The 24,319-nt window shown below is 41.6% G+C and overlaps 1 protein-coding gene across 1 annotated transcript; it reads left to right on the top strand.

Annotated features, from left to right (window-relative positions):
* The first annotated feature begins 721 nt into the window (after window positions 1–721).
* lrrc75bb (leucine rich repeat containing 75Bb) lies at window positions 722–24,090 on the top strand. The gene is made up of 4 exons (XM_031855648.1): window positions 722–1,267; window positions 6,334–6,462; window positions 8,868–8,980; window positions 22,136–24,090. The coding sequence occupies exons 1-4, from the start codon at window positions 986–988 to the stop codon at window positions 22,740–22,742; spliced, it is 1,131 nt and encodes a 376-aa protein (XP_031711508.1). The 5' UTR covers window positions 722–985; the 3' UTR covers window positions 22,743–24,090.
* The last annotated feature ends 229 nt before the right edge of the window (window positions 24,091–24,319 follow it).

The raw sequence follows: 24,319 nt of genomic DNA, 5'->3' as shown, positions 1-24,319 counted from the left end.
TGTGTCAATCACAGTGAATGCAGTTTAGAGGTTGAATTAAATAGCGATGCAAGTCTCACTCTGTAAATTGTCTCACTTAGCCCCCCCTGATGTCAACGTTCCTGTGCCCAGAGCAACCATCACAGAGCATTTATTTTCCAATTTCTGTTGGTTTTACGAATGAACAAAAAAAAAGAAAAAGACAGTTACGTTTCCGCTAAGTCATAGTGGAAGATGTAGTCTTAAAGAGTAACTCGATAAAAGCAGTGTTTCACCTTGCTGAGAGTTTTAAAGTCCGTTGCACCTCTAACCACACCCAACAGTGATGTCACAGTGTACTGATGCATCATGTAGTACACTCATACATCACTGTAGCGAAGTGAATTGTATGATTTTCAGCCGATGTTAAGTTGCTCTTAACTGAGATTAAATAGCTTTTATTGTCCGCTTTAATGTTTTCATCTGCTCTTTAAAAATCCTAATGTTTCATATCTTTTGGTTTCAGTTTTAGTGTTATTATTCAGCATCTATCTATTTATATCTATCACATTTCTATATTACTAGATAAGATATCGTTGCATAAGATACAGCAGGCTATAACAACATGGATTAAACAGGTCAACTCTCTCTGATTGACTCAGTTTCCAATCAACATTATGTGCGTTGCGCGCACGTCCTGTGAAACTAAGCTGAGATCAGTTTCCGACATGACTCTCGCTCTCAGTCTGTGCGGAGAATCCGGATCTGATTGGCTGAGGAGCGCACTCAGCGCTGAGTAAAGCAAAGGATGCCAGAGTGCTCAGGCAGTGCATGGACGGATGCAGACAGGGGGACGACGGCGAGAGACCGGGCACACACACGCACACGCACACGTTGTTGTTTTATGATACTGCTACTTTAAACTTTAAAGTGCTATTTCACTGCGCGGGCGCGAGTAAAGTGTGATGTTTTGGCTGCGTGTTGTAAAATCCCTCTCGCCACCACCGACGCATCCTCTCAGGGAGTGATGGGTTCTAAGTTGACCAGACGGAGAAGTCTCGATCTGGAAACAAAAGTGTCCAAGAGGAGACGCCAGAGGAATGACAACCAGGGAGAGAGCGAGAGAAGCGGCGGCAGAGACTTCTTGTTTACCTCTTTGATGCTCAAGTCCGACAAGCTCCCGGGGATGCAGCGCAAAAACAACCACAGCCCATATGTCGGACGGGTGGCGTGGATCCGGGAAATCCAGACGCTGCTCCGGGACCAGAGGATGGAGCAAGCGGCCGAAGTGCTCAAACTGCTGAGAAAGGTAAAGGGCTGACATTATTGTTGGATCATGATCATGCGCCAAGTCTGTCCGTCTGTAGCCTCTTGTTAAACCTAGAAACGTGGCTTAATTGACGCTGTAAGTGGGTACTGATGAGCACGTGGGCAAAAAGTTAAACGACCTAAGAGGCATTTTATTTTTTATCTGCAAAATATTGACTTTTATATTTACTGAGAAACGTGAAATGTGTTAGTGTAAGACGCTTGTATTTAATATCGCATCAGTTTATTCAGTTGTTGTGTCCTTATTTCAATACACCTGACATATTGCCTGCACAGATATACTGGAAGTGTCTGCTGTAGTTTAATACAAAGCTCAGCTGTCACTCATTGGAGAAAATGCACTTTTCAGGGAGCAGGTGTGTCTGCAGGTGTCAGTTATTTTTTTAAAAACGTTGAAGTCATTTAATCATCTACTCTTTGCAAGTTCTCATAACTTTATTGACATAAACGCTATGGCTTCTTTTACTATTCCTGTGGGGAAAAGAAGCACAGTGAGACGCTGCTTTAAATCAACCACCTGTTTAGTCTGAAAGGGAATGGCTAGGAGGAAGCCAGCTCAGTCTCTGAATATATTCAATCAGCTCCACATGACACAGAACACTGAGGATAGTATATGTTAGCCCGGCACCGAAACCAATTCAAGTTACTTTTATTTTCTATGTGATAAACTTTATGACCTTAAGTAAATGTTTGGCATATTTCTTTTTCGAATAAATACTAACAAGGTCTTTTTCAGGTAAAAGAAAATATTAAGCAATTAACATAAATGAATGGCAAGCCACATATGCTGTCTTTTTCAGCCAGTTTCCTGTGTAAAGGAGGTTTGAAATATACATAAGAGGGATTAAAAATACATTATAAATATTTAAATCCACATAAGAAGCACAAACACAGTTGATACTTTAATGTGGTGTTGTTAAATGCTTTACTCTATCCCCTGTTGCACGGCATTGTTCAAACACTCCTTTGTTAAATTGTTAATAATTTGTTAAATAAAGATATGACACTCCTCAGCGTCATATCCCGCAACTATAAGGTATGTTTATTTCATGCATTTAAGCCTTTTCCCATGTAACACCTCCCCTGCTCTAATCCTCACTTTCTGAGGATTTATCCAAAGTTTTTAGAGCTCAGCTTGAGCTTCCCACTGCCTTCTGGAAGCCGTGCATTGATCAAAGGAGAGCAGTTTTGAAGTTCAGACAAAAGCAGTTCTGATCAAGAGGGCTCCCTGTCATGCAAACTCCCTGCCCATCTGTACGGTGCCGTAGAATAAATTACATGTGCAGGTTTAAAGCAGGAAACAATGCTGAGGAGAAGCTACGGGTGTCTGACAAGTCGGAATTGAAGACAGATTTGTAGATATCTCTTATAGGCTGCACAGAATCCATTTTGCATGTGATAGATATGGGGTCAATTTAAATTTCATCATATAGAGGTTCACATTTGTGTGAAGCAGGAGGGAATTGACTCAGGCATGTCTTCCTGTAAGACTTCAACATTGCTGTACCTGTTTGTTAAAGCGGTGTCTGCGGTCCGTCATACTGAAAAGGATCGTAAAGATCAACATGTCAGTGGTGAGCAGGGACAGCTTTCTCCATAGCTCTGCATTTAAACTTCTCACGAAGCACGAACACGCTCTCCATCACTCAGCGAGGTGAAGGCAGAGCGCTGCTACTGGTGTATGTCGTTGGGGCCGAAGCCAAGCGTCTGACTAACAATACTTCCAAGACAGGGGGGGGGGGGTAAACTAGCAGTAGATCTCCTGTTGTGGTTCTCCAGCAGAGAAGCAGATCTTCCTCTCAGAGACGGATGGATTTGGAGATAATCCCCTTGAGATGATGGAAGCTGGAGCATTTTTCTTTCACATAAAGGAAATTATTACAAAGAGGAGCCAATAACATCGGCCCCTACGCTGCATTGCCATGGCAGATCGGCCCTCTGGGCCATTAAGTTAATTAGTTTGTGATATTTTACATTAATAAATAAAGAATCAGCATATATACTCATATCAATTCCACTCTACAGCATGCACACTGAGTAACCAATGTGCAGCGATGGAGAAGACACTAATTAAGGGGCTCTCTGTAGTGTATGAGTCTGAGGTTATAGCTGTCACAGCACACATATTTTATTAATTTATTTTCTTCAACTTAAAATGCATCAACAAAAAACCTGCGGTGCCTCTGTGATTATATCATTATTCATCCAATAGGTTTAGTGTTGGAGTTTACCTCTTCTTTGCCTGTCTGCCTCTCTGTATGCTATCAAAGGCAAACTTCCATGAAAATGAATAAATTAATAAAAGTTACACGACCCACATTAATGAAGTAGTTCGATATTTTTGGGAAACACACACATTCACTTTCTTGCTGAAAGTTAGATGAAAAGATTGATACCTGTTTCATGTCTGTCGGGTAAATATAAAGCTACAGTCAGCAGCAGGTTAGCGTAGCTTAGCATAAAGACTGAAGCAAAATCCACCTCCCAGCTTTTCTAAAAGCTCATTTATTATTATGTTTTAAACTGTTTCAAACATGTAAAAACGATGTACTTGTGGTTAGTGTGTCTATTTCTTGGCCATACCCAGTGAACACTGCCAACCTGTGAATGAACAAGATATATCGTTTGTTTGTGAAATTTAGAGACTAGTAGTTTCCAGTCTTTGTGCTAAGCTAAGCTAAGACAAGCTTCTGGCTGTAGTATTGTACTTGCCAGATGATTCATCTTTTTATCTAAGCAAGAAAGTGATTATCAGCATATTTCCCAAAATGTCAAACTATTCCATTAAAAAGATGAGCTTCTGGTACACTTCCCACAAATTAAGATGATTTGAAAAAAGTCACTTTGCTAAATGTACCTGAGTGAACATTAGAGACTCACTTTGCAAATAGCGAACGATACTTCAATAAAATGCGGATTTATTTAAATTGGAAAATTGGATAGAAGTACAATGTGTACAGAAAGTTCCCCTTTATTTAAGGGACAGATTGCTAATGTGACTGTGGTGCTAAATTCATTATCAAGTATAGCACTCACAGTGTTCATATTTAAGTGTAGAAGAAGACAATATTCCTTATATGTCTTGTCACATTTGACTAAGCTGACATATTGACCTTGTCCTGCTTGTCAGACATAATTGCCAACAGCTAGTTGCTGCTGGCCAGGCATCTGTGTCCGTGAATCTTCAGCTTTTCAGTCCTTATTCACAAGACAGTCATGCAGTACTGACCCCTTGCCTTTAATTTGATATGATTGCTTAAAAGGTCACAACATTTCGTCAAAACCTGTAAAGAACATCTAATGCTAAAATGTGAGTAAACAGAACTGGACAACTGACAGCTGCCACAGGTTTCCTAAACTGAAGCAGGAAACGGTGGGACTGGATTTGTCACACTGTGCAATATATGTAATTGGATTCTAATGAACTGCATGTGTGGGATGATGTTCTGCGGGTTCGGAGCTCGTCGCTTTATTCAGAGTTTTTGTGACGAGACAGTCGTCAGATTAGATACACAGCTTTCACGAGGACATTTGTAGTGGGATCTGAGGGCACACAGGCATCCTGTCAGTGACAAATAAGAAAACATTTCATTTGGAATCAGCCAAATGAATCCACAGGATCACATCTCTGTGTGTATTTTAAAAATGGGCTTCGTTTCAGCTATAAATCCCACTCACATCTGATGCTGCAGCTGCACTACGTATAACACACATCATCATCACAATATAATCTTCAAAATCCTCTTTGCCTCCATTTATGGGCACATGTGGTGCCCTCAGTCTGTGCTAAATGAGGTTTATTGAAGGGAGAGGGGTCTGGAGGGTAGTCCAGCGTCAGGGAATCCCGCAGAGCTCCGCTGTAATAAATCAACTCAAAAGCTGGAGGAGGAGAAAATGCTGATGGGAGTTTTCCTCTTTGCCTCGACTGTGCCCCTAAGTGTTCGGCCTGTCAGAGCGTGTATAGCATGTTTCACACTGCGTCCACCTCCAGCCTGCTATTTGAAAAGCTTTTCAGTTCATATACATCTGAAAGTATTTACTCCTCAGCTTCTAGTTGTACAGTGTCACAAGAGGACAATGGTCCACAAACATGTTTGTTCACCAGTAGCAGCAGTAATGACACAACAGCATGTATGAGCAGAGGAAATAATCTTTTAACGGCTTAATGCCTAAAAAGAAGAGATTTCCTTGTACCGTCTTACTCGCAAACCTTTTATTTTTTCTGTTCTTTGTTTCATTAGCTCAGTTTCACGTCTTCCCTGCTGTTGTTCATTTGATCCTGTGTGTGTGTGTGTGTGTGTGTGTGTGTGTGTGTTTGTATCTTTGCCCGCATGCTGGTGAGGCTTATACATCGGCTGTTAATGACACCTCAGCACTCAAAGGTCTACCTGAAGCAACATATTTACATTGTCATCGCAACCACAAACAACCTGAAGATAATATAAGTATAATCAACAACCGGGCGTGTGTCCTTCACATCACACAATCTTTATCTTATGAATGCTGAAGATTGAAGGTAGAAAGTGGAAGTGCATTAATCAGAACGTATTTTCCTTAAGACGGTTTAGAGACGTGTTTTGTGAAAATGATAAAAAGTCTTTTGGGCCAAAACTACAACTGAAACCTGTTAATGAGATAAGAGGAACCAGAAGGAGTCTTAGAGTAACTGTGATATTTGAAGAAAGACCACACCACTTTTATCTTCGCTTACTGAAACTTTACTCCCAACATCCCTCACACACACACACACACACACACATAGACACCCTCCTCTCATCTGCTGCACTGGCTGTTAACACAAGACTCTGATAGCAGAACCTTATCAGTTTGCCTCGCAGCGTGATAAGAGGGCAAAATGAAAGGAGATGATGAACAAAGCTCATAAACGTTGACTCTATTTTCATTAAACAATCCATGAAATGGCACTTGAATATTAAATCAAGCATGGCTCAGACACGGATGCTTTAATCAAATGAATTTCTGACCATCTACACACTGTTAGTTTTAGTAAGAGTTAACACATGGCTCTCTCTTCTTTTCTCTCAGGATTTGGGACTCCAGGGAACGTCACTCAACGAAATTTTGTACAAGAACGCAGCTTTTCTCAACCTGGTGGACCCCATTTCTCACGAGCTGCTGCTCAGTCTCGCCCGGGACCTGCAGTGTCCAAAAAGGGTGAGAATCCAGAACGATCCGCTGCGTTTCAACTGTTACATTAATGAATTATGAAACCGACAGACCTCACATTAATTGACTGTGCAAGGACCACAATTGTAAACAGAGGAGAGGCAAGCTGCAACATGTCCACCTTTATTAGCCAAGCCTAAGTGCATGTGTCATATTGGTAGAGAGGTACGGGATCAATGGTAGGGCCGAACGGAGGCACTGGATCAGGGTTTGGCTCTGCAATGGCACCATGCGGTCTGTCTTTCCTGCTGCTCATGTGCTCTTTCGAGGCATTGGCAAATGGTAGCAGCTGTGCTCCAGGACCTGCAGGTGTGTGAGAGGCCTGCGTGGGCAGGTGCTTGGTGGTCATCATTCTGAGATCAACAGGGCTGGCAGCCGCGGTCAATAGCACCGAGGATTTTGGGTCAGCATGGCGTTGGCACTACTAATGAGAGCACTTTGAGGGCTCTGACAGGAGGTAGGTGGCCAGTGGGATCAAACCGGAGTCTGCTGAGTGTGGGATCAAACCGGAGTCTGCTGAGTGTCTGATCCGATGTGTCCCAGGTAACAGACACCGCTCACTGTTTGTAAGGGACTGTACAAAAATGATTAGGGGGCAAATAGGGTCAAACGAGGTGGAGGGTATTTTAATTTTAGTTTTTTCCTGTTTGAAATGTATCTTAAAAATGATCTTATTTCAAGCTTCCTGTGCATTATACAGCCTATTGTTAATGTGTACATTGGTGGTGCATATTAGATGTTTCGTTAAGATATTAGGGTTTGAATTTGGGCTTTTGAATAAACAAGTTGTACCAACTCCTCTGTTACAACTCCCTCTAATTGGTTTACAGATATTACTGATATGACTAAACCTTTCACAGCATGAAAACATTCATCATTTATATGCAGTTGTCTAACATTAGTCTTATCTGTAAATCAATATGACAAGCTCTTTAATTATGCATATGAAATATGTTCAGATGTGTGTGGTCAATAAAATAAATGGCTGGCCCTTTAAGACATAAATCGTGATTTATCCAGACTGGGAGCCGGCTCATCCACTTGTAGCACGGCATACAAATCCGAGATATTAAAATTCAAATTACATTTCAAACTCTGGTATGAGGGTGAAGACAGCACAGAAGCAGCTGAGAGCGGCTGTAAAACACAGACCTGGCAGCCATTACAGTTATCTCAGGTCTGCAGTTATCTCTTTTAGGAAAAGATGGGTTGACTTAAGATGAAGTCACTGTGGTCTAGTTTTTACTTGCAGAGACAGATGATAATCACCTTTGAGAAACTCTAATCTCATCGCTGTTTGCTTTGGTGGGGAAAGCCCAGGAGGACTGCAGGGAGAGTGAGGAGCTGGCAGCGTCCTCCTCCTGACTGGCTGGCGACCCGTGGCAGGATACTGTGTCAGACGTGACGAGGGTGTAGAGAGGCAATGTGCTGGATTTCATGCCTGGCAGCTGCCTCTGTGCCCAGTACTTTCCACCACACTGATAATTATTTCGATTATATATTCAAGGACATATTGGAGGACTAAATGATGCATCTATGTGAGTGTTTTGAAGCTCACGGTCATCAGTTTCAGACAGTTGATTTAATCTGGACGCACTCAGCTTTACAGCCCCGTGATTAACGTCTAAGAATGCTCATAGAATTTTGTGACTGTCCATCCTTCCACTCCACAGATTCACAATTTTCAAAGACTAATTTCACATTGTAAAATCAGTCTGCGCAGCGTTCACGTTGCGTTCAGTCATCCAACTGCCTGAAACAGCAGCACTGATTGTTTTGAAGTATGAGGCATGGTTGTTTTTTTTGTCGACCAAAGGAAAAAAGTGGCAGTGGGAATGGTTAATCGCCTTAAGATAAATTAGCCCCGTCTTTTTTCCCCTCTCGCCACATTGCCTTTTTCTTGTTGTTGTGTTGTACGACTAATTCGATTTACCCTGCTCAGCACAACCCATTCCATTTACAGCCTTTGACGGAGGTGGGAGAGAGAAAAGAGAAGGCAGGGGGGAGGAGGGGGAGGAGAGGCATGGAGAAAGAGTGACGCAAAAGGGAAAATAAATTAGTGTATGTTCAATGTAGAAAACGTTTGAAGCAGCTGTATTCGAAGTACAAGAAATAAACACTCTGTGACTTTGTGCAAATCAGTACATCTGTAGTTTGCAGGAAGAAAGAAAGGAAGATCAGACATCCAGCATGTATAAATGACTTTAACCCCCTAACAGCTCCTTTTTACTTTGTCATATAAAATATACAGTTTTATAAGTATTGGTTTCTTTCAGTGATCCCTTAAATATGTGATGTGTTAGTAGCATTTATTCATGGACAGCCACTGTTTTGATTTGTTGTAAGAACTAGATTTTCATTTGCTGTCCATCATTCGTCCCTTTGTGTTGTAGGAAACCGACTCATTCAAGTCCACTAACAAGATCTGCCGCCAGCTGATTTACCACCTGACCCCTCACTCCAAGTGGACGAGACAGAGCGTGCCCAGGAGGAAGTCTCAGGCCTGGTGAGTGTGTCCTCTTTGCTGCTGCCATCACTCTGAAGAAGGACAGTCCCTGTGACAGTAAACACATCCTCACCATAAGCATCAACGCAACTCATTAATCTCCGCACAGCCTCTCTGAAATACTAGTCGGACATTGAGGAAGTCCTCTTACAGTTATTTTTACAGGATTTTCGCGGTTCTACACCCACAAATTACAATTTGTTTTAAAAACAGAATTGTTGATAATTTATCACAAAAATAAGTTTATTCTCATTTGTTTGTGTTAATTTATGTTTTATTCCTCTTTATTTACAGTATCTTTGAGGTGTAAAACACACTGCCAACCATACAGGAGATTTGATCCTCTGTTTTATAATCGAGAGTCTGACCATCTTGCTGAAATTGAGTGACTGTTGAACCATCTGCATCGTTCACATTTACAATTTTTGTACTCAACTTTGTTGATTTAATCCAAAACATGTTTAGTCACACGGCTGAACTGTAAGATGTAATTTTATGTTTGAAAAGTAATTGGAAGAACCTACAGCAGATGAAAAGTTGATCCAGTTATATTACTGCAGTAATGTTAAGTTGAGGTCAGACGTTGACCGTTGCAGAGGTTGGAAGCGGGCATCGTTGCTTCATTACACACACACACACACACACACATTCATTTGTGATGAATTACAGATGTGCTTTAAATATTTCACGTATAATAGACTTATTTTTATTTGTGCATTTTATTTAACTGTAGTCAGTTTATACTTTAGGGTAATCAAATCATCAACTTGTGTTACAGTGTCTCCCTAGGATGATCGGTCCATTTTCACACTTGCCCCTCAGCAGTAAATACAGTTTCCCGCCTCACACCATCTTTAAACACCGCCCATCACAAGTGTGATGTGTCATTAGAGATTCTAATGTGTTTTTCTACGTCTACGAAGTGTCTCCAAGAATTATCGGGAGCGAACAAGAAACTAATACAGACACTAAGATGAGGTGCGTAACTGAGCCGTCTGGGCCAGATTCGAACTTTAACTTCCACCGAACTGCAAGCTGTCAGATACTGCTCCGTGCTTGAGTGAAACAAAGAGAGAGCAACAGAAAGATGCTGATTGTAGCGACTGTAGACATACCGCGCAAGCAAATAACGATGCTCTTCAACTCAAATTAAGTAACGGGTACATTTGTGGAGACGTTGTGAAAAGAAGATCTCTGATAATGATCATGAGGTTCCCTCTCCCTGAGCAATTAACCCAGATTGAAAGATTGTTTTGACAGCTCGACTTAACTTCCCGCCCCAGTCTCTGGGTTGCAGTATTTTCGAAATAACACTCAACAGAACAACAAGGCGGACTCTCCCAGTGTGCTCATTAGCGAGCTCTGTCTCTCTGCCAGAATCTACTGCAACAATCCAGTAGCAGCACTTATGGTTTCTTTTCTCAGTGAATATAATAACAAATGAATATCTTAGGATCAAATGAAGCATTAGGACACAGTTGACGTGGTTTCACATGTTCCTCTGATATTGATCTTTTCATTAAAGCTCTCTCTCTATTCTCCTCTCCCCCCCTCACCTTTCGGCTCCCCCTTCCCTCCTCATCCCTTCCATTTCTCCCATTTTAAAATCCCTTCCTCGCATTGATTTTCTTCCTCCCCTCTTTTCCTGTGGGATTTTTTATTTTGTGTGTCCATTTTGCTCAACAGTAGCCACACAGAGCGGTTCTGCAGTTTGAGTTCCAGGCTCTGGGGAAACGCTCTATCAGACGGAGAGAGGAAAAAAAAAAGGGGGGGGGGGGGGGGGGGAATCACTGCAAGGTTGCCGATTAGAAGTCACGCATTTCCCTCTTTCTTTCCGCCTCGCTTTAAATCGATCGTGAATTTGATCTCTTCATATTTAGGAATGCAAAAGCTATCATATAGCCGTTATTGCATTCTTAAATTCTTCAAGTGATATTGAAAAGTCTATTTGATCAATCTAGAAATGAGCTGCAGCCTGCTCTCCAACCAGAATGGTTTTCATGGACTATATGCTTGGTTGCAAATATTCAAGAGATAACACATAAACCATGTTTCAAGCTTTATTACTCCAAACCCGAGCTGCTTTTATAACACTGTAACTGCAAAATTGTGTCACACTTTATATATTATCAAGGCAATTACATTTTTTTTCTCTGCAGCCATGAGCCAGGTTTCTAAGAAGCACAGTATTGCCGAGTCCCCGGTAGAGTTTTTCATGTTATTGTACTTGGTAGTTTCAGATTAATCAAGCTCATATTTTTTTATGATGATAAAAATTGCCCCTGCCGCACATTTGGATGAGATCGGACTCCGATTGCAGATAATATTTCATTGCTTGTCTTTACTGCGAGGCATGATATTGATGTGAGGCTCTTACAGCAGCTATTACAGATGTCTTCAGTACAAATAACTGTGGTTCAGGGAGACGACTGAATTCTTGTATTCAGTGTTCAGTTTTACTGACTACTGAGCCAAATCCAAGTGCATGTGGCATTGTTTTGTTTTATTTGAGTCAGCATAGAATATTAAGCAGAATAGCTGACAGGATTTAGTTAGTTGCTAATATTTAGTCGTGCAGGTCGTGCCGACTGATAAGAGTGAAGCGAGGCAGCTGTTTGGGCAGATGTAACCAGCTGTGGATGAGCTTTGATAGTCTGTCTGAGTCCTGATATTTGACCCAGACCTAACGTGCCTTTCCTCCCACAGCTGTCCAAAAGACAATTCAATGCTTTTATTTATCTGCATATAAAGCGTAATACTTATTGAAACAGGGCTATTGGAGTTGTAGCAAACAGTACATTGCCAGCTTGATTTGAAGAGTTGAGCACAATGAAATAATAACACGTCCCTTAGATAAGAGGCAGAGGCTAAAACAGTCGCTGCTCTGCTGATCTCACAAAATCTGGTAACATTTAATGTCTGAACATTATATATTTAATGTTGCACATTTCAAACATGGTGAAATACAACGGCAACATTCACCAATAAGATGAACCACATGGCCTCATCTGCTGAAATTCTAACATAAGAATGAAAAGCAAGAAGACAAGAAAGCCATCAAACAGAAATGGCTGCAGCCAAACCCTCCGACAACGGACAACTGGACTGCAATTGTCAGCAAGATTGGAAGAAATTGACCTTTAATCTTTACATTCTTCACACAACTACTTCCACCACTTTTCACATTTACAGCCAAGTGCAACGTCAGCCTCTTTATTGATGCCCATTCGTAACAGCTATAAACACTTTAGCCTTCGGACAACACTTGATAAGAACTAGTTTGATTGAAGCATACCGACGCCTAGAATCCTGATAAGACAGCAGACAACGTTGCAGCCCAAACTTGCAGATTTGCACTCGATAAGATGCATCAGATCCCTCTCTTCACTCGAGATTCATGCTCCTCTCATTGTTTAAGTTTAGAGGAATAATTACACCCAATATAATCTAATACATCTCTGAACACACAGTTTTACTTATCCTCCCCACTTCAACAAGATAAACCACCTTTTTCCCCATCTTTGCTCTTACGCCGTCCTCTCATTTCTGAATCACACCCCAGCAAGCATTAGCCAGTGAAAAGCCATCTTGGCTACAACTATATTTGGTTGAGCAGTGAAACTTTGTTTAGACGTCTGTGTAGTAGTCAGGATGCTTGTGACCGCTTTCACAACTGCATTTCAACAGTATTTCTCGTCCAGATTCCTAGACGGCTTTTCACCGGCTAATCACCAGAGAATTGCTCGCTGGGACTCTCTCTCCAGTTTCTCCCTGCTGCCGCTAATTTGCTCTAATCTTTGAAGAAATCCCCTCTACCTCGCTTCCTCGCTGTTATTTTGAGCCCTTCTCCACAACAGGATCCTTCCAGAGCCAAAGCAATACAAACGCGCTACATCTTCCACCTTTGATGTACTTTAAAACCTGACCGTTTGTTTTTATTTATTTGTTTGTGTGACCATATTTTTGTTGCTTGTTCTAGAGTAGAGGAAAAGACTCCCTCAATTCCATACATAAAGCATTTCAGATGGAGATGAAAGTGTTGCGAGTCATTAATGAAGTTATAACAATAACATACATTTAAATAGAGGTAAAACTTCTTATTTAAATGTAGTTTAAGTTGCCTAAATATTGTATGAACAAAAGAGGAAAATGTGCTTTTTTTGATCATGTGGGAGAGATTTCTAGATGTGTGGCTCTATGGATCGCAGGGTCGGCATGCCGGTTGGTCTAGACTGAAATATCTCAACAACTAGTTGATGGGATTTTGCACATTCATGGTTTCCAGACAATGCATCTCACCAATTCTCTGAACTTGAATGCCAGTCTGAGGTTTGTGGCTCGGGGTGAAATGTCTCGCTATCTATTGAATAGATTGCTCAGGAGAAGGTATGTCCGTTCCAAAGTTCATGGCAGTGTTTGGAAGAAATACCTTGTGCCAGTCTACCACTGCTCTTACCTCGAGGGATGCCCCCACAATAATAATAATACTAATAATAATAATAATAATAATAAGCCATCGCCTACAACTTGATTCAACCCGTCTTTCACTCAGCTGCTGTCTGGAACAAATAACCAGATCATTCTTTCTTGATGCATTTACTGTACATGTGGGATCCGTACCCTGAGCCATGTGTCACATGCCTTTGACACGTGTATGACCTATATTTCTGGAGCAGAGTCAACCCCCTGAGGTGGGCACTGGAAGGCCGAACAGACTCTGACTCAGCAGGCCTGACCTCTCACCTACAAGGTCGACTCCTAAGGCAAGGGCAAAAATCTGACAACACGGGGAAAGAATATTTGGGAAATGAGAGTTTGCATTTTTGAGTACACAATCCCAGATGTCTGTTTTTTTTTAAAAGGTTTTGATTTCTCTGCTTATATTTCCATTCAGAGACTAAGTATTCCACTTGACTGCCAGCTGCACTCAGTCTCCTCAATCTGCTTTCTAGTTGACCTCCATTTTTAATAGACTTAAAGATCCAGCCACCACCCTCGTCTATGAATAATTGAGGGCTTCCAACAGAGATCCTGGAGGATGAGGGGGAGGAGGAAGAGCTGCACAGTATCCATCGCACCAATCTTCAGCTATAGGGCACGGGGCCATAATGAAATAATTACAGTGATTAGATGTGTTGATTGGTAAACACAAGGTTGAAGGTGTTATTCATTTAACAGACGTTTTAAAACAGCTTTATGTAAGAGCATTTCAAGACTTCATTTTTTTATCCTGGGATTGAACCTCTCTTAACCTCTCATTGATTGTATTCTAACTGTAAATCTGAGATAAGGCTGCTGCTGCTGCTCGAGAACAACATGAAACAAGAATCTTTGTGCTTCAGATGATCTGTGGGTCTCATTCCTTTAAGGCTGATACAGATCAGTCCCCAGTGATCAAGCCCCTCGATCTGTGTTTGGAGCCCTGCATTTTAATGCGTATTTCATAACTGTGCCTTGACATGGTATGGCAGAAACAGGCGTACTCCTCCATGCTACACAGTTATGTAATGCAAACTGTTTTCTGTGTTCTGTCGCAGCGTTCTTTTCTCCTAAGCATCCAGTTTGTCACATCGAATCAATCACGGGGGAATTTATAGCTCAGCCGTGGAGTACATTTTGCATTTTCCACGCTGCGCAGTTGCATTATGGTACATTCTATACCAAGAGGTTTTATAACCATTACGTATACATCAGCGCAAATATGCTTTTATCTTTGGATGGATGTCACATATTATAAGAAGCAATTCATGTCACATCCATGTTGAGGAGCAGTAACGTAAGTGAGATCTGCAAAAGAAATAAGTACATCTTCCCTTTTTCTTTCTTTTTGCAGTGTACAGAATATCATATGTTCCCTTTCTTTACTTTCTCTCACTTTTTTTGTATTTATAAAAAAAATCTTGCTTCTTTATACATCTTCAAGGATTAGTTGACGGAGCTGTTTGTAAATTGGGGATTTGGACCAAGATTTTAATCTGTCAAATTTCCAATACATAAAAATGTTTTCACCTCTCTATTTGAGGGCACACGTGCTGTTCACTGCTGTCAGGTCACTCCTTGTTGACGTCAACATTACTGCTTTCCCCAAGACTTCTAATTTAGAGTTTCAAAGAATCAAGGGACTTATTTGAGATGTCAGAACACTGCACAGCCCGGAGCTGCTGCATTGACGACGTACAATAGAGGAAGCCTTCATCAGCCTATCCGCTAAATGTTTCACTGAAATTTAATCCAAATCCAAATGAGCTTTGGGGCTATTTTTTCCCTCGCAGAAAATGTGCCATTATCCCCATGAAACTGGAGGACACCGGATGGTGTATGCAATCACCACTTTCATGTTTCATCAGTGACAGTTGCATATAGTTGAGGCAATTTTTGGGGCTCAGACTGTAAAGTATTCTAATTAACACGGGCAAAACTGTACTAAAGGCACTCAGATAAAACTGAGTTGAGTTGAACAAGCACGGTAGCTCGCAGTCACATTCCTGAAGGCACATTCAGATAACACATAAGTACAGAAATAAACGAGCAGTTCTTTACTAGCTCACTTTTCAAGGATGAGTTTTTACATTAGACCCTTGCAGGCTCTCCCGCTGCTAAAACAGACTACCGCGAATGTATTATACAGATGCCTGGAGGCGAAACAGCCTAGATCGATCCAAGGAATAAACAGGTCAAGACCAAAGCGTTGATGAAGCAGACATTGATCTGACCAATCCCACGGGTATCTGGAACAGCATCCACATCCAATGTTTCTCAAGTGCTTTTATTTCATTCCCCTGAAATAAATCAAGTGTTTCTCTGCATGCTCAGCGGAAAGACAATTTTGAATTTGTATTAGAGTTTGTCCTCCCAGCTGAGATACTATTGGATATATCTCCGGTCTGATCAGGGACACACTGACACACTTTGGCCAGATTGTTGCCGTTTTTAACATATGGGACACAGATTTCGCAACCAGGCCATCAAGAAAAATCCATATCACTAAAATATTTATACGAATTATATTAATATTATTAATATTAATATTCAACATACATATTTATGCTAAGCTAACCTTACCGGCTGCTGGTACTAGCTGTATATTTAGCATACAGCTTTATGCTAAGCTAGGCTCAGCTAACCACCTGCTGGCACTAGCTTCATATTTAACTTACATACATGTGTGTGGTAATGATCTTCTCATTTAACTCTCCTCAAGAAAGCGAGTAAGAGTATTCCCCAAAATACTTGAACTTGCTTTGAGTTTAAGCTAATTGACTCATTATTCACCTAGAAAGCCTAATTATGCGATTCATTATTGTTCTTAATGCCATTAGTTACAAACTATTTTTAAAGTGTCTCATTAAATAGGTACCAAATCATCTAACTATTCCAGGAAATGTATTCTACCAAACCAGACTCTCTTATAACACACACCACCTTTGTCGTATTAAATGCCACAGTAAGTGAACATGAGGAAAAAATATGCCCCATAACACTCCCCCTGTCTCTTGATATATTACTGATTCATGAGAGTAAATGAAGGGGAACATGTATTCTATGTGGGCGGACAGATTACAAGTTTCTCCTGCCATTTCCTTTTAATTCTCACCCTGGTGGCAGAATATTGAAGGGTTGTACAATTCTCCTTGTAAAGACGTCAATGTATCAGAAGGATGTACAAGTTTGTTCGGCCCTCTCAGCCCTTTTTAAAATGTTCACCTCTCCAACCCTCCCTCTCTTTGAGGGTAGAGGACGTGTTTGGTTGCATTCGAGTGGAAATTGATTCGCAGAATGATGAAGCAGGAAAGCTTCAGACTTGCACTTATGATGAGCATTTAACCTTTGTAACATCAGGAGAGACAACTAGACAGAGTGGAGACTAACCTGACACCGAGAGGCACCAGACGTGGGTTACAAAATGAATGAATACAGAAATCAATGGATCTGCCCTGACCTTTAATGGAGAAGCTTTCATCTCGTCAGGGGATGTATAGCACAAAGGGATAAAGATGAAACACTACATCATTATTATTACTTTAGGTTTCAGTAGATATTTTTAGGAAATCCTATAAGTAGCTCGATAAATGTCAACCGGAGTTCTGTTTCAGGGCCCTGACAGGAAATGAGTAACTTCTTTTAGTTTTAGATTGTGGTGCTGCTTGAAGAGTTTTGTTACAAGTCACAAGACAGAAATGTATCATTAAAGTCTAATGAGTTAAATGACTCAAATGAAATGAAGTTGAAGGATGTCAGTCTGACAGCTCTGTAGGATATCGGACTGCTGGTAGTTCCTGATTTTACAGCAACATAGAGTTGCATGTCAACAGCATAGCAATGAAAATAATCATTATGGTTGTGTATTATTGAAGTGGAAGCACGTAGATAAGAAATAGAAGTGGATCTAGGACAGAACCTTGAGGTACTCAACATGTTCATAAGGGCAGTACATAAATCAACAGGTGTAACTGTTCATTGGCTGTTTGAGAGGAAGGAGATGAACCATTTGAGAGCAGTGTCTGCAAGTCCTGCAAATTCAGATGGCATCAGCAGCAATGAAGAGATCATTGGTCACACTAAGAGCAGTCTGACAAACCTTTCTAAAGATCTTTAACAAGTGGAGATTTGTTCGATACAATATTTTTGTATAGATATAGATTATATAATATTTTTATATTATACTACATTTTATTTAATCTGGTAAATATCGGGGGAAAGTACCAGTTCACAAATTATCTGAAATTAGCAATGTACATTTCAATTTTAAAACATATTTTTACTGTGGCTGTGGAAAGAGACCACTGGAGCACAAGTGTTTTGTCGAGGCTGTCTGAGCAAATCTCTGTAGCAACACTGGCAGCCTGCGAGATAGATCAAGCCGCTGTAGATTTGTTATTCAAATATCACCATGCACTCTATCCGCTGCAGTTTGAATACAGATTGTATCACCGATTCTTTAACAGTGTATCTCAAAACACTTTCATTGAAACGATTCAAAGACACATCGTCAGGTTTTGTTCTGACCTTCTGTAAGCTTGGTCTGTTTGCCTGCACTCCATTTAAACATCACAAAGCCCAGATGTTTTATTTCCTACCTCTGGGGTTTACATAACTATAGAACAGCAAGGACCCTTGTTCAGTGCGTGAAAGTTAACAACATCCCCGAGGAAAGACAATATATGAAAAACAATTAGATAGTCTGCCTGAACCCACATTTAAGCAGCCGATAGTTTGACATATGAGAGTCTGCTCCCATTACATTCCTGGATCGCTGTATCGGTTTCTCCGGAGATGTCAATAAATAGACTTCCCTCAGTCGTTTGCTTTTAAATGAGTCCCGATGCAGGGGATGCTCTTGTTTCGAGTCATGTTTATGGGAGAACACTATCCTTTGAAGTCGTTTGTGCTCGAACTGGTCCAAGAGGATCTGCACCTCTGCCTATGAGCATGGCAGCCACATCAGAGGGCGTGAGATGAGACATTTTGTTGTTTATGTCGTTATCGTTTCATGGTAATTGACTACAGTGTACACTGTGGCTTTAGAAATGCTAGCTGTGCCCCTGGGCCTGTGGCCAGCTGAGCAGCCTGTGGGTGGAACTCTGCCCACGGAGTCAGGAGGCAGGAAGGAAGTCTGAAGTCGTCTTTACTCTGTCTCATTAAAAGCACATTAAAGCCCCCCCCCCTGCACCACCTACTCACCCACAGTGCCACTGACTACCCGGCCTGACTTGGTCTCATGAAACAGCTCTTCCGACACAAACACAGGCAACCAGGTGAGAGAGGAGGGCACAAGTAGGAAAACCCTCCTGTAAATACGTCCAAGAGAACAAACGTCGATACCCATAATCCGTTTCATTACAGTAAAGTGCAGAAGCTGCACAGGGGGACAGTAAACCCTCTGAAATCACAGGAGTGGGCCAAGAAGCTGCAGATGCACTCACTTTCCTGGCATGTTCAGACGCTACAGTCAAAGTCAATAACGTCTGAGGGCTGACATGATTAGTCAATTAATTCATTAGTCGAATTGATATAAAATGAATCAACATCAATTTAAAAATCTATTATTTAAGGAATGGGTCAAGCATTATGAATTGTAATAAGTTTGGGGATTCTTTAGCGGTTCATTAAGAGCCAACAACAGTATGTTAGCTTTTTTACTGTTAGCATACATGTCTCAAGATGGTTCGACCAAAACAAGCGTCACTCAGAAAGGAAACATTGTGACTTATAACACACCGACTTAAAAAACATGAACAGGGAGCATCACATACATCATTAACTTTTATCTTTGAAGTTTTAATGACTTATCAAATACATCAGTATTAAATTATAGAAGCGGAATAACACCTTTTCACTTTATTGACTGTACTAAATTATGTGTAACAAGAATGAATCATAAATGCAGCAATTTGCTTTAATGTCCTGTATTTTTCCTATATCCTTGCATATTCACTTGTGCAAAATGAAAAATTGAAACAAAAAAAAGCGAATACCTGAAATTCCAAATATGTCAAAGAGAGGTCGTGGTTTAAAAAATGGTCAATAATTGTGGCCATTATCTCAACAGAGACCACCATCGTTGGTCTTCCTCTCTTTGTCCTCCACACATCCTTCCTCTCGCTGCCACTCTACTTCCCCCACACCCGTCTTCTGTGATCCATGTTTTCAAACTAAATCATTCTGAAGGCGTTTTGTGTGCAATCGCTGAAAAATGATTCAAAGTTTGGTCCACGGTGTGAAGAGTTTTGACCTATGCATGTCAGCAATTGAAAAAAACAACAACCTGTAATCATCTCACAACCCTTAAGACGCAACGTGGGAACCATTGGAATAAACAATTACATTATTGGTCGAAACAGATGAATGTATAATGAAAACAATCGTTATTAACAGCCTTATAATGTTGAATAAATAGCTGAGGGGAACACATACAGGCAGCATTTTCACATCATAAATATTTTAAACTGTAATATATTCGTAGAGGCTCAGGTAGCTAGATGATCATTTTAATAAACTTACAAATACAGTAAACCTTTCAAAAGAGAAAAATAAAAGAGGGCACAGGTGCTTCAGAAGATCACATTTAGAACAAGACAGACAGTGAAATTATAAAAGGGAGAAAATAGGCCAAGAAAAAGAAAGTGAAAGGCAGTGAGCAATATAGTCAGCATATGAAGGTGGGAGAGAAGAATTATAGTCTACTCCTGGAATCAATATCTTGCGAATCACCGCCCCGGTGTGCTACGGATCTTTTTCTTTCCCTTAACAGAGCAGAAAGGGTGACGGATGTAAAGAGCACAGCCACAGCCTGACGATTCCTACGGCTCCCAGACAAACCAGCGAGCAGAGAGATACGAGGATAATCCTCAGCGTGCCTGAGGAGGCAGAGGGACGAGTGCAGGCAGACAGGACTAAGACAAAGAGAGGATAAACCGTGAAACAAAGTTTTTCTCCCGTTTGTGTAATTTTTTAAACAAAGTCTCCCAAGCTTCCACCTCATTGTCATTTGTATGGCAGATGTCTAAATACCAGTGAAAATAGGAGTCTAATGTTCTGCAGCTTACTCTCTTGTGCTACCGTTGTGACATGCATGCAGCTTCCTCATAGCTCTCCTATGCATATTTAGCCACTCTGTGGTATAGCGAGACATTTTCTTTCAGATTGCAGAGTGCTATCAGAGGCAGTGTGGAATACAATGTTCCAGTGAGGGTAGTAGTATTTTTCCTTCAGATGGATTCACCTCACACCTGTTGTCTGAAGTCATTTGGACTGAATTAGAAGATCACTTACCATTTTTGTCCCAGTAGTGTGTTCGTCCATCCACCATCATCTACCATTTCAGTTCAACATTTTATTTTATTTGCTCTTTTTCTTCCTTGCTGAGAGTTAGATGAGAAGGTAAATATAACTCTTGTGTGTACAATAAATATGAAGATATTAGCAGTACTGAATGAGACTACCAGACGTCTCCTGTGCTTGAGGCGAGGATACGTTAGCCGCTATTAGCATTACACACCCAAATTTCCCACAGAGGTGTCTGGGTGCATTGTGGGTAATGTAGGTGCCAGGTTTTGACAAGGAAAAATAATATATGGGGAAAAAGGCAATATCTCCATTTCTTCTGTATCACTATTGATCCTTTTTTTTTTTTTAAACTGTCCATCATGAGTCTGAAGATGTTACAGGATCTGATACTGACTGCAACATTAGAGAAGGGCAGTGGTGTGTACTGGCTATCTGGCATATTGGGACAAATCTTGCTGGGCCGCTGCATTGGTGGTCCGGTGCACCGTCAAAAAGTCCATAAAGTTTGACCGGCCGCCCGGCCCTCTCCGTCTCTTTACCGGCCCTCGCTGTGTGCCTGTCATTCGGGGGGTGGCATGCTGCGCGCATGGTCCGGGACTGGGTTCACTGGCCAATCACAACCAAGTTCTTTGAACTTGTGCTAACATCCTTGGCTCCAGGGCTGAATTTCTTTCCCGTTGCACCCCTGGAGAAGGAGATCACACCAGTGAGTTCTCATGTTTGTTTGTTTTTTTTACTCGCTCATCAGCTCAAGTGGCTTATTCATGTGTCACCCACAATACCTCAGACACATGCCCAGCTCAAAACAAGTTGACATATCCGTTACTAATTGGCCCTGACCGAAGAGCAAAACATTTTTTTTTTTTGCCTTGTTCACTCTGTTTTCTAATCATTTATTTATATATTTATGGTCTTTGATGGTTGTTTCATACTCACAGACTTAGAGAGCTGGCTTAGAGATGGCTTTAAAGGAAAGAAGTGACACCCGAAACAGCTGGTGCTCTTCAGTAAATGACATTTAGCCCAGGAGACAGAATTGGTTGCTTGAGGGACCGGGACACATTTAAATGCAAATTCTCTTCTTTACATTATTGAATGCTACTCTCTCCTCTCTCTACTGGTGGATGCGGTTATCTTTTTTTGCGTACTTTGCAGTTCTCCTGTACTTGTGGGACGTTGTGGCACCCCATTACAGAACCTTTTAAAATGAATAGCCCCGGTATCATTAAGTAAAGATTGTTTGTTTTTACACCGTTTTGGAAAACTAACTGCTAGTGCTGAATAATTAGCATGCCATGTTGTGCCTCAGAGACCCAACTTGTAAACAAAGTGATATGAATTTGTTTTCATCTCCTCTTTGTCGAACAGTCTGAAGACCACCCTGAAGAAGAAACTGTCCGGTGATGTCGTCAACCTGTCAGGCATCCCGCTGTCTGGCCGAGACGTCCACCGCGTGGCCTTCTACCTCCAGAGTAGCAGTGACGCCATGTCGGCTGTGGACCTGAGCTTCACCGAGCTGCAGGACGAGAGCTTGCGGCTGCTGCTGCCCCACCTCGGCTGCCTGCCGAAACTGACCACACTAGCCCTCAATGGCAACCGTCTGACGATGGCCATCCTGAAAGACCTGACGGATGCGGTGAAGGATCCTAAGAAGTTCCCCAGCCTGGCCTGGGTCGACCTGGGCAACAATGTGGATATCTTCACCGTGCCGCAGCCGCTGCTTGTGGCCCTGCGGCGTCGCTTCGGCTTACGCAGCAGCCTCCCCACCATTTATGAGTACAAGGAGGCGCAGGCGTTCAGGGGCTACAACCCAAACATGGAGACGTCTGTGGAGGAGCCCAGTCTGTACGAGGAGGGAGACGGAGAGAAAGATGACAAAGAGGAGGAGGAGGAGGACAGGCTGGAGCTTCGGGCCTGGGGCTGTGGAGAAGAAAACGCCTCAAAAAATGTGCCACTGCACTTCTGTGGGAGGTGATCGCCCAGAGCTGCCCCTTATATCCCCCAGTATCACCTTATAATAACTTCCAAATAAGTAACTGTGTTGTATGTCCCTCTGGATACTCCACCTACACTCAGCCATGTGATGCAGGCCGCTCCGTGGTTACACTAAGAAGTTATCCGAGGATGAGTTAACCGTCACTTATCCAGGAGAAGTTGAACTGAACGTGTTTGCCGTTTCCCAGCGCTTTATGTTCCTAACGTTTTGTGCTCTCACACCTTGATGCTTCCCATTATTTGCTATTTTCCACTGGGGGTTAAGTGCCTTGCACAAGGGCACCTCAACAGAATCGCTCGAGGAAGGGGGGGAGCGTTATTAATTCACATTCCCCGAGCACATTTATCCAGCTGGTCCCTCCGACAACGTCACCCCTCCTGCCCCATTTCTGTGGCTGTCAGAATAAGTCACAGTAACTAAATATCCTACTGACATTTTCGTTATGATGCATAAGTTTTATAGTCACAACTCAACTGCAGTGAGATTATGTTCACATAAAAGATGCTTCCATTTTGTTTTCTGTTGGGACACGGTATCTATTCAGGAATTATTGTCAAATAAATGGCGGGTAAGTAAATGACACATACTGAATCAATTTGAATTTAAACTTCCAGCGTTAGTGTTGCTATAAGTGCTGCAGCTGTGTAGAGAACAACCTCAGGCAGATACACACAACACACACACAGTGTTTGGGCAGGAGCTGCCGATGAACTGATTACTGCCTCTTATCAGGTCTTGTTAGGCCCCTTTAGTCACAGATGGTGAGCAGAGGATCTATTTTTTCCTCAGCAAATAGGACTTGCCCCAGATTATGTAGTCCACCGTTGGCTTGTGTATGATTCTATTTGTGAATCAGACCACAAGTCTCGAGAAAGATGCCCACTCGTTTTTTTAAAAAGGCGCACTCAGACAATGAAGCGATTACAAACAGATCTGCTTTTATCTTTTCTTCTGTGGTGCTACAGCGTGCACATGAATCTTTGTTGTGGCATGAGTAAACTGCAACAGTTAGTTTTTGACTAGTCTTCTTTTTTAATTATAGATGTATAGCTCTCATCCTTTTGTATTATTTTAGAACCATGGGCATGACTGTTTACTGTAGCGCAACATAACACAGACAGAGAGCATGTTTACACGTACATTAATGTTTCATTCAATTTGAGATTCTTCTTGGGGGGGATTCGATAAACATCTGCTGCATGTGAACACAACTGCCCACTTTATCCTGCCTACAGATGTTAATGTGGACTGTCCTCTTTCCGTGCTATTATTCAGGAAATTCTGTTTGTTTACAGGGATATTAATGAGCTGTGTGTGTGTGTGTGTGTGTGTGTGTGTGTGCATAATTAAGAGTGCATGAGTGTGTTATGGACATGCAGAGTAAATTACATCCTTTGATCGTAGAAATGAAATATTTACTCATTTGCACTTTAAGGAAAAATCAGTCCCTGAATGTTATTAAAGAAACATTCACTGAGTCACCCTCATCCTAAAATAAATGTTCAACTTTTTCATTTGATAAGACAAACCATTGACCTTTATACAAATCGCTGTCA

The sequence above is a fragment of the Anarrhichthys ocellatus genome, unplaced genomic scaffold, assembly GCF_004355925.1.
Source record: "Anarrhichthys ocellatus isolate YVR2014 unplaced genomic scaffold, GSC_Weel_1.0 scaffold16, whole genome shotgun sequence".
Taxonomy (NCBI): domain Eukaryota; kingdom Metazoa; phylum Chordata; class Actinopteri; order Perciformes; family Anarhichadidae; genus Anarrhichthys; species Anarrhichthys ocellatus.
Note: the sequence above shows the minus strand (reverse complement) of the source record. Positions and strands in the feature narration are given on the sequence as shown.